We start from the raw sequence: 12059 nt of genomic DNA on the forward strand, positions 1-12059 counted from the left end.
TGAATGTTTATTTCAAACTGTTTGAGGTTGGGTGGTACCGTTCTGTTAGTTAGTCTGATTTTTGTACATGTCTACCTTATTATCTAGAAACATAGAATTTGCGAAAGAAGCTTCTGTCCGTTCTTGGATGTAAATCAATAAATGTCAATCCTGTAAATATGCACGGATTATTTACCCTTTTCTATTTCTAATTTTCTAGAAACTAAACTATTTTGTTAGTTGAGCTCCACATAATTTCTACATGTAGAGTTTAAGTTAAAGAGTCTTTGGATTGAGAGAAACGATAGAACTTGTAGAGGGGTAGAGAGGTCTTGGGAGGAGGTTTGACCCTTGTTAGGTTTCATATCTCTCTCTGGGATTTTGTGGTCGAGGATTTTTGTAATTACCCTAAGGTCTTATTTTGTTAGATTCTTTTTGTTTTGGTTTGGCTCCCTTTTCTAGGACTATCTTTTTGCATGCCCCTTGTCTTCTCAATGAAAGCAAGGTTTCCTTCTTTTTTTTTTTTTGGGTTGGGGAAGGGAATATTGGGAATCATTTTTTTTGAACATGTGTTAAGTTTGATGTGCTAAAAATGTTTTGAGTTATCAAGAACATTGTTCTTTATTGAATTTTTTCCTATAACGGTGGCTTCTACAATATATTAACTAGAGAGCAGCATAACGACCTTCACCCAAATTGATTGTTATGTAACATGCAGCCTTCAGGAAAGAGAATATGTCATGGAGCAACAGACCGTGTTAAGACAACTTGAGGCAGTTCTTTCTATCCACAAGTTGGCCAGATTGGGTCATCATCTAGATGCTTTAAGGGAGATTGCTAGAATTCCATTTCTTCCATTGGATCCACGAGGACCTGATATGACTTCTGATGTGTTTCAAAACTTATCTCCTCACATTCAAGCTTGTGTACCGGATCTTTTGAAGGTTGCACTTACGTGTCTGGACAATGTGGCAGATTCTGATGGATCTCTGCGTGCCTTGAGGGCCAAGGTATGCTAACAGTATTTACTTCTAATGCTATGTTAACATCACGTGAATTTGAGAGTAAAAAATATTCTGCTATATTCAAACATGTAACTTAGGTCTTCTTATATAGGAGAATGACCTACTACAAACAAGGAAAGTAATAAATACCATAAAGACTAAATATCAACAATCAAGACTAAATATTAACAACTAATATTGACAACTAATATTTACACAAATATTGATAAATCCAACACAAACCTATAGCAAGTCTTATTAATTCCTCTCCCTAACCAAGACACAATATTGCTGATCTGCTAATCAAAATGTTTTGGTTCTTGTCAATTAAATTTCTTCAATTTAGATGAGTTTAGTTGATGTTCAAAAAGTGGGGTATTCATGTGTTGGGATGAATTGAATTGTAAAGAGACATTTTAGACCTTTAACTTATTTGTTTAGTTGTTTGGCTCAGATTTGTTTTACAATGCTAAGAGGGAAGAGAGTCAAACAATGTTTCCAATAAAGTAGAAGCTATAAAGCACAAACACTCCGTCATTTATCTATGTTTGGCATTTGTTGGACAGCTATTAGATATTTGTTATCATAATAAACCCATGTCATACTCTAGTTGTATAAATTAAACATGAGTTCGATGAGTTCGATATTGGTTAGACTCATGTCAAATAATTGTTAAGCATAATAAATTGGCATAAATAGATATATACGAAAAAAATAATAAATTGAGAGTGAAATGTATCAAGCTAGTTTCTTTATGCATATAAATATATAAGTTACGACTTTAAATGTCCTTGTATAAACACGATATATATTTTCTTAAAATGTATATTTTAGTAAAATGTATCTTTGCCGTATTTGTATCCTAGATTTAAAAAAGATAACATGTAGTTATGCCAATGTCTCATGAGATTCTGCTATTTGGTGTGAGAAGTGTGTATACGTCTATATATAAATAATTCTTACTTTTAAAGAGTTGATACAAGGGAACCATCATGGGATGACCCAATGGTCAATGATGGTCAATGTAAATAGCAAAGGACTTAGAGGGAATGAGTTCAAACCATGGTGGCCACCTACCTAGGATTTAATATCCTACGAGTCTTCTTGTCAACCAAATGTAGTAGGGTCAGGCGGTTGACCGTGAATAGTCAAGGTGCGCGTAAGCTGGTCCGGACACACGGATATCAAGAGAAAAAAGAAAAAAAAAAGAGTTGATACAAGGATATAAATAGCAGCTACAGGGAATAATTAAAAAGAAAAAAGAAACTCTTGCCTATTAGGAAAGGAAATACTCACAGATAGTATAATTTAACATACATACATATGAGAAACCATAGTAGGCAAGATGAAAAAAAAGCACACTATGGGTTCCTTTCTAGCCATAAGCTCCATAGGTATGCCCAAATGAATTGAACCCATAGTGTAGCTTTTTCTTTTCTGAAGGGGTGTCCTGTCAGTAGGCAATCAAGAAAGAGGGGTGGCTGCATGTGAAGGACTGTTGTCCATCCAAAAGCCAAGAGCAGATGATTCCAAAAACGTGTGGCAAATGTACATTGGATGAAAGAGACGGCCTTGAGTCTCTGAAGCCTAAAAAAAAAGGTGACAGCAATTGGGGGAGAGTCGACATGTGTGGGACCGTGGGTGCTTCCTCTGTATCCTATCATGTGTGTTTAAGGCCACATGACTAAGCTCCCAACAAAAGAATTGAAGGCAGATTACCGACCAAAAATTCTTTTATAATTACAGTTTATCAATAAAGATTGGACAGCTGTACTTATGTAGGTCTTTTGGGAAGGGGGTTTCTCATCGAGTCATCCCTTGATCCTTAGGCTGTACTCTCACAAATCTATATAATCTTTCACTTCTTACCTATTAGAATCCATATAAATGAATTAAATTTACCCAACCCATCAGCTTAAGCTTTTGGGTTGAGTGGTGGTTTGTTCATTATTAAGATGGTATCAGAGCGGAAGGTCCTATTACAAAAACTGACAAAGGATAAATACAAAACTCTTTGGTCACGGAGGCCTCAACTTTAAAGGAGGCATTGACCACCCCTTCCAAAATTCCTCTTGTTCAGAACCACATGATCCTCAAAATGGTGAGCAAAATAGTTAGGATATATTTTTGAGGAGGGTAGGATGTCATTTTGTAATAAGACAAAATATTCTATTAGGGAGAGAATTATTTGAAATTAAGGGAAGGTGCAGGAGAAACGAGGTACGTTGTTAATTGGAAGTGCACTGTAGAGTAAACTTAAAGGAAAAAGCTCTAAGACCTCTTGAAAGTTTGGGAATCTTGAAACTAATCTATTACATGCAATAAAACTCCAATAGATTGCTTAAGTCCTACCAAATCGGTGTCCGATCACCTTTTCTGAGCATGTCTAGAGGGAGGAAAATGGATGACAGTATATAACTTGTAGAATAAAAATTGGGAGTTACTAGAGGAGGTGCAGAAGATCCATCGACATTGCTAGAGTGAACCAGTTACTGTGTGTTAGACCCCCAACATGCCTCCTATAGTGAAGACATATTCTAGAAGCGGTAGAATGGTAAATGCGCAGGCTGAGAAAGAATAATGGCCAGGACAGAGAGTGTGGGCCAGGATAGAGGGGAGCGTTTGTTTGGGAGATAAAAATAGACCTTCCAGGGTAGTCTATGTTTTTGTGTCTTGTGCTAGGGGTAGGAGAAAGGAGAGTTTACCCACCCTCTCAAATTGGTGGGGTGAGAAATCATCGAATTGATAGTACATGAGAACTCAAGAAAAGATACCTCACACTGCAAATATTATGAGGCTGAGAAATCATCCAATTGATAGTACATGAGAACTCAAGAAAAGATAAAGGACCATTCGATTAAAATGGTTGGTATTGAAGTAGGTGATGTCAGTGCATTGGAGGTGGGAGGATGAAAGTTGGAATTACAAGTGTTTGATGTAACAACTCCAAGTCGGTGGATTTTCAAGCAGATCGACGTTTTGAGGTTAATCGAATATTAAAGGCAAAGAGGATTGAAGCAATTGTAATTAGTTATTAGCTTGACCGGTGAAGCGTTATCATGGTTTCGTGGGATGATAGGTCAGGTCGGCAGCCTTTTCAGACTTGTAAGGAATTTATGATGGTTGTAATAAGTAAATTTTGATCTGTCCTTCATGCAGGAAAAGGAACCATTGCTTTCAAATCTATTGGAACCATCCTTCATTTGCATCCTATTTCCACAATCCTCAAGGATTGAAAGGCTTTTTTGTGATCTACCTCCGTCTCGGAGGGGTCTATCTCTTCCCCCTGTCCTTAGGCCATTTTGTTTTTCCCTCAGATTTTGATGTAGTCATGGATTTATTCGAGGTTTGCACTCCAATTTGAAAGGAGTGATGATTCTGGTGGCAGTGGATGTCTTGACTAAATATGCATACTTTCTACCCCAGAGGCATCTCTTTATCTTAGTGGCTTTGGCATTAACAAGGATCATAAAGCTCGGAACAAGGTTTTCATGAACACATTTTGGAAAGAGAATTTTAAATGTTGAGAGACTGTCCTTGGATGCAGCGCTATGCACCACCACAGATTGACAGGCAATCAGAAGTAGTTAGTTATTGTTTAGAGAACTATCTGAGGTGTTTTGCTTCCTCTATACCCAATACCAGGGCTAAAGACCAATTCTTCAATCTCCATAGTTTATCAATGATAGAATCCCGATTACAAGAACAGGTACTAAAATTATATTGCAATATTGAAGAGAGAGTGCCCTAGTATAGTCTTTTGAGAGAGTTTTCTCTCCCTCGATGGGCTAATCCCCAAAGTTCCATCTAACTGGCAAACCTCGTACACTCTTTGAGTCTTTGTTAATAACTATCCACTCTCTCAAGTGATTACGAATACAGTGCTACTAATGTTTGAATTACAACTATTCCACTATTAATATTACTAATAAAACCTCTCACAATCAACATCTTCAAGATTGTAAGATATTTCCCCATGACCCCAAGCCTCAATAATAGGATTCAAAGTAATAGGTTTGGAAGGAAATAATAAATCCCAAAGCATAATAGTTACGGATTTGAAATTGACCGAACTTTAAGTATTGCATCGTTAGAGTTGAACTTTATGATAAAATGAGATCTCACTTTTTGAATAAAATATTATTTCTAATCAGAGTAGAAATGCATTAGGCAATATATTGTGACATGGTGATGAGATTTAAAGCTAGCCTGTTGTGTATATTCTTGGGTTAATCTGCTCCTGATTCATGATGGATTTCTTTTACTTCTGCAGATTGCGAACTTCATAGCAAATAATTTAAACAGGAATTGGCCTCGCGATTTGTACGAGAAGGTTGCTCAAACCTTGTGAAGCATGTAGACTTCAGCATTAGGGGAGCTAGCCATGAAAAAAAGTCTCTGACGATCGAGTAAAGGGAAATGTTTAGCATAGTTATAGGTTTCTGTAGAAGTAGAAAAGAAAAAAAGGAATGATGTTGAGGAATGTTGGGATTAAGGTAACGGTGGAAGGACGGGTCATGGCGAGTTCTATAGTTCTCGTGTTCAATCACCGTTATGCACAGTTTTTGCTTCACAATCGGAAAACTAATTGTAAGTCAATAACAAGATCATTCCCAAATTTTTCTTTTCCCTCTCAGTTCTTTTCCTTGCCCTTTTATCATCATGTTTGTAAGGAGAGCTAAAAGTAGAAGGGATGGAAACATTGTGCAAAATTTAGGGTTTATATTTGATCAAATGTGTTGAGGATGTGTATCTGTTTCGGAATGTCATGAAAAAGACTGTTTTGTTGATTGTAAATGACAAAATGTATTGAGAACATATGGTTGATTCATCTAGTCATTGTGTTGTGTGAAATTTGCAGTAATCCATTGAAAAGAATCATCAAAATCAGCAAATACAAAGAATAAAATTGTACCAATAATCAGCCTGAATAAAAATCGAAAACAGACAGCAAAAGTAATCGTCACCAATTAAAAAGGGTTTTCTTTTGAAGGCCACAAATTTCAGTGACAAGATTCATTTGGGTTCCTTTACTCCCTAAATGTTCATTTTCAACGTGTTTGTTTTGATCTATTTACAAAAGGTGACTATTTTGATATCTTAATTTTATTTTTAATCTCTATTTTCTATTACAATTTCAAGAGAAATTTGGGATTTTTGTCATTTTTCTTAATGAAATTAGGACATTTGACCCCCTTTTTCAAATCTCTTATTCATAACCCCTCTTCTCATTTTTTACCTATTTTCATTTTTTGGCTTTGTAAAATTATCTTAATATCCTCATTATTCAAAAAGACAAATTTCTTCACAATTTTTATTTCTTCCATCAATCTCTCACCATAAATCTTTCTTTTCAATTTGAATTTAATATAGAAAAAATCTCAACTTTGAATAATCAATTACAAATCTAAAACATTTAACTTTTAAACTTGAAAAATCAATTATGAATTGAAAATAAAAATTAATTCAAATTCTCAATAACGTATCTAATATGTAAAAAATCTATTTAAAAAAAGTTGAAATTACATAATAGAATATTAAATATTTAATTGTCTAGTATGGAAAATCAATTTTGCATAATTACGACATAAGATTGCATAAATGTCGATTCCATAAATCTGGGGCCTGGGATAGCACAATTCTATATTCTTTCAAGAGATTAGTACATAGATGGTCTATTAACCTCTAATTTCTTGGAACTGGTATGTAATTGATTCATTTATTGAATCATGTATAGTCATTGGTTTAATTGGTCCATAGTAATCTATACTCTTATGACATGGGTAGTTTTTGAAAAAGTCTTAGTAACAGTAACAATTCAATTTATTTAAACCCATATTTTATTGTATATATTGGATCATAAAAACCCACTTTACGAAGATCCCTTCCTTCTCTTCGGGATCGAACATCAATTGCAATGATTCGATAAACGGCTCATTGGGATAGATGTAAATTAACAATACCCCCCCCAGAACCGTATAAGAAGTTTTCTCCTCGTACGGCTCGAGGAAATTCAAAGTTATGTATAGAATTCTAATTAATGTCAAATAGATCCATAGATTATTAAATCAATTAGACTATGATTTAAATACTTTTTTCTTATTCTTTTGTTTATTTTTTATTCTTTTTTGAAAAAAAAAACTCATTCTTATCCCCATAACTCAAGTTGTATAACTCTCACTCAAAGGAAAACACTTCATTCCTATAAGGATTGAAGGGAATAGATGGTACCCATAATAGAAATTACTAATATATCCATCTCAATATTAAATCATTAATAAAATATGAAATTGGTAAATAATTATTAAAATATATCAAATCCCTAAAATTAAGTTAATTCAAATTTCCAAAATTGAGATTTTTAGAAACCCACGATTTCGTAACCTCCTCATCTCCGTCGGTTTCTCCCTCTTCACTGCTGCAACTGTAAGGTTTCTCCACCTTCAAGGTTCTTGTCGCGTTTCTCAAGAGATTTCTCCGGCGGGTGTTTCTCCATTCTTTGCAGAAGATATCTCCGGCGGCCTCCGTCGCATTTCATAGGGCAACATCGTCACGCTTCCTTCGTTTCTGGTGGCTAAGTCAACCCATTACACTGTAAGTTCTAATTTCATCTTCTTCCTCCGTCGCATGAGCAATCCAGTCCGTCATGTCTCCTTATACCGTATTTTATGCTATATTTAGGTTTCAATTTTGTACAGAATCGAGGTATATAGTTCTTATTGTATATGCTCAATTTAGGTTTTCATTTTTTGACAGAATCTGTTACTCTCTAGTTCCATTATCTCTTGCTATCTGCTATTATCCTTTATAACAGTGTATATTGGAGTATATATAATATAGTGATACTGATTAGGATATATAATATATATCTAGATTAAAGTATCTCCATATATACCAGTGAAACAATTTCCATGGAAAATGTATTAGGATATATAATATATCTCTAGTTTACAAAGGACTTTCGGTATTACATTGGTATATACGAGTATATTTTTCTTTATTCGTTTGTTCTGAGTAACGTATGTACGGTGATATATAGTGTTTAGATAAAGATATATATTATATCTCAAGATTTATGTATCTCGATATATACGGATGATGATTTAAAGTAAAAAATCTATTGGATATATACCGTTAATGATTTACATCAATACATACGGATAAATTTTATATCTCATAAGGTTTAGTCTATGTTATATCGGATATATTATATATTCAATATATTATACTTTATACCATGTCTTATAGGACTTCATATTGACTTTCAGAATGAGCCTTTACTATTTTACATGTTTTAGGTGGATATATATTAGTTCAATTACGTTAACATGATCAAGTACAAAGGGCTACCAAAACAAAAAGAAAGAAGAAGAAGTAATAGGTTACTTAACCATTTTGAAACATTATTGTAGCACCGTGCACCATAGCAGAAATCGAAGGGAAAGTGTTTGTAGCACCGTAGCAGATGACAAGGATGTTGTGCTGGGCAGTGAACGAAGAAGAAAAACGGGATACCTTGGACGTGAAGGAAGAAGAAAATCGGAAACAATGGAGGAGAGATGAAATAAATCTTTTTTTAGGGATTTGAAGGAGAGAGTTAAGGAATTTGAATTGGCAATTATTATAGGACCCACATGGATTGTGATATTAATTTATGGAAATAACAATTTTATATTTCAAAAAATCAAAATCCCTTAATAAATGAAAATGCAATGAATTCGGAATTAAATTAAAATCCTACCTACAGAAATCTAAAAGTGTAAATTTATAAAAATTTAGACATTTATGTAAATAAGTTTCTAAAATAGTCCTCGAAGATATTATCTCTTTTTTTAATATTAGGGTATTTATTCTTGGATCATGCAAAATATATATATATATGTATATATATATATATTTTTTGTAAGAAGCTAATAATGTACCAGAATTTAGCTATTGGAGAATTTATGTGGATTATGTTTAGAGGATTTTTTTTGTGAATTTTCGTTATTGGTTCTCAATTGTTAATTAATTCTTAAATAAAAATGTTGATATTTTTTTCCATATTATCAAATTAAAAGTAAATTGTGAGGTTTAAGGTGAGAGATTGGTGGAGGGAATCACTCTGAGGGAGGGGTCACATTTTTTTTTAGAGAGAGGTAAAAAATTCAAATGAATTATAGATCAAGTCGGAAATCCCAATTTCCTCAATTTCTACACTATATTATACTCAATATATTTATTACAATGTAATCATGACTTCATATTAAAAATTTTAAAACAACGATCAAAAGTTTAATTTTTTAAAATTCAAGAAATCAAAATGAACATTTTGAAAGTACAATCACTAAAATGAACCAAAGTTAAATGTACGGGGACCTAAATGAATATTTTGAAATTACAAGGACAAAAATGAGCCAAAGTTGAAATATAGGGACAAAAATAGTATTTTAACCATTTTTTAATACTATTGAAATTTGAAACACCATTTCAATATTATTTTGTAATAAGTAAAATTTCAAATTTTTTTTATTATATTTTCAAAAATATTTGTTACGCAACAAGCTCTACGACTATGGCTGCTTGAATTGATTTCTCATTCTGAGTTTGTTATGCCAAAGTGAACACTCATACCAATAATGAACAAAGAACACAAACTCAAGAGATTAATTTGAAAAAATATGTAATATAAGGAAAATAAAATTGAAGACATCAACTATAAGAAAATTTCTCTTTATTTATTAGGAATAAAAATGATAAAGAATTTAACTGAAAATCAATCTTAATGAAATCGACATGAATAAAAATGTTATTCGTTTAGTTATGATAATTATACGGACTCCTTGAATAATTCTTATTAAAAAAAACATTAGCTACATAATATGCTAATGTAATTTTTAATTAAAGGAACAACGGCTTGATAATTGATCCTAAATTATTTTATAGTTTGCTAATCAATTTGATCTTAACGAATTATTTGATATTAATAAATAATAGCTGGTTAAACAAAATCAAAGATTTATATATTTTTTATTAGAAAGATAATTATTGATATCAAATATTATTATATTTTATTGTAATATTATGTAGTAACACAAAAAATGCATTGATACATAATAACTAATTAAAATAATATAATCCACACAATTAGATAGAAGCTCATAATATTTAGGTTTACATTACAAATTTGATCCTCATGGTTGGGGCAAATTTGAATTTGGTCATTATGAATTTAAAAGTTTCAATTGAGTCCTTATAATTTGAGTTTAGTTTCCTATAATTTTAAAAAATTTAAACTTGGTTCTTATAGTTTGGTCAAATTTTGCAATTTAGCCATTGAATAGCTTTATCTTAAGTTATGATCCCACATTGAAAAGAAAAAGAACCTAACAATGGTTTATAATAGACATGAACTATTCCTCTTATTAATTTATTTTGAGATGTGGTCCATAAATAGGATCCGACCAAGATCGATGAGTCAAAAGAGTCAACCCAATGCATGTTAATAAGTCGTGCTTCTTCCCCATAATATACCTCTAATTTATATCAAATGTATGCGATTTGCTTTGGTTGTTGGTTGGTTTTCACTATAGAACTGGAGAACGTCTCTCTCTAACAAACACAATTCCCATTTTTCCTCCTTCTCCAAGAATCAAGATCCCACAATCCGGGTTCTTAATCCTAGAGTTTTAGTGAGGTTGCTAAGTGGTGGTGTTCAATTACGCATTCGTGTTCGTTTGTTCGTGCATAATCAAAACCCGTGTTCGAGGAAGAAGACTTGCTAACAGACTCCAAACGTAAATGTTACAGATGACTTGATCCAGGTCGTTCGTGTGGAGACATGCGGTGTGGGTATCCTATACAATGAGTTGTATAAGACCGGACCATGAAATAGCCAATCTTTAGATGTAACGACTGACTAACAGATTGCTATTTTATAGAATGACCAGACAACTCATTCTCAATCCTGAGTGAGTTATGGACTCCTGCCCTGAGGGCTCGTCCATTGATCTGTATGGATGAGAGTGGCCCGAGTCGCCGACTCAATATTCCTACCATTTTATGGACGAGACCAAGCGGGGAGCTGGGAACATAACTTCACAAGATGGAATTCACTCCTCCCCGACTTTAGGGAGTAGATGAGTGTTCTCTTAAATGCTGACTCCGGGACTTGAACGAGGGATACCACCCTCTCACTGGCTTGAGAGGGACTTTCGACTATTGGTCGAACCATAACCGGGTTGTTCATTAAAGGAGCAGTGGTATTTGAGAAGAAAGATGTAACTCAGGGGTAAAACGGTAATTTGATCCAGCTTGAGTTACGAGCACTCGTGCAGGATTCACTTGTCATTAATGGTCGTATGGGCACGAAAACAAGAGTGCGAACTGTGGGTCTTTAGTGGAGTGACCCGCAGTTAACGAATGTTGATTAACTCGGTCAATGAGTTTGACCGATTAGTCTCGCATCGTTGGAACATCTGATATGTAAGTCCCTTAGGTCCCCTTGCTAGCTCATAACAGGTAAAACGAAGATCAAGTTTTTGGAAAATTTTGAAATGTTCAAATTGCTCAAGGGATTATATGTATAGTGATATATTATAATATATAGTTAATTCTAATTGAAACTATATATTATGAGAGAAATTATTTGAATGAGATTCAAATAAAATTAATATGAATATGATTCATATTAAAATTATAGGTTAAAAATAATGTGCATAAGATATACATTAGAACTATAGGTTATAGGAGAAAAATGCTATAGAATATGATTCTATTTTTGTAATAAATAATTAAGTGTTAATGATTTATTTGATTTATATATATATATATATATATATATTATTTATTAATAATATTAATATAATTATAATTAATATATAACTCCCTTACAAAAATACAGGGGAGTGGGGAGTTAAGTGATGGGGGTAACTCCCCACGTCATAGTTTTTTGTTTTGTTTTTGTAGAAAGGTTATGCTAAGCACAGAACAAAAAATATCTCTCAAGCATTCCTCTCAATCAAGCTCTCTATCCTCCATTCCCTCTAGTTCCATATCAAGCGCTCCCACAAGCGTGTTCTCGATACCCAGATGATA

General features: G+C 33.3%; 1 protein-coding gene across 2 annotated transcripts in view; it reads left to right on the forward strand.

The window, feature by feature from the left end:
* LOC111021806 (Nucleoporin interacting component (Nup93/Nic96-like) family protein) overlaps nt 1–5818 on the forward strand; it is a 30044-nt gene extending 24226 nt beyond the window's left edge. For both annotated transcript variants that reach the window (XM_022298876.2, XM_022298877.2), the window contains exons 15-16: nt 698–989; nt 5257–5818. In XM_022298876.2, the coding sequence (XP_022154568.1) occupies nt 698–989; nt 5257–5334 (370 nt within the window). In that variant the 3' untranslated portion in view covers nt 5335–5818. The remainder of the gene's footprint in view (nt 1–697; nt 990–5256) is intronic.
* The last annotated feature ends 6241 nt before the right edge of the window (nt 5819–12059 follow it).

Source organism: Momordica charantia (genome assembly GCF_013281855.1).
Source record: "Momordica charantia cultivar OHB3-1 chromosome 5 unlocalized genomic scaffold, Mcharantia_2.0 BLBB01000005.1, whole genome shotgun sequence".
Taxonomy (NCBI): domain Eukaryota; kingdom Viridiplantae; phylum Streptophyta; class Magnoliopsida; order Cucurbitales; family Cucurbitaceae; genus Momordica; species Momordica charantia.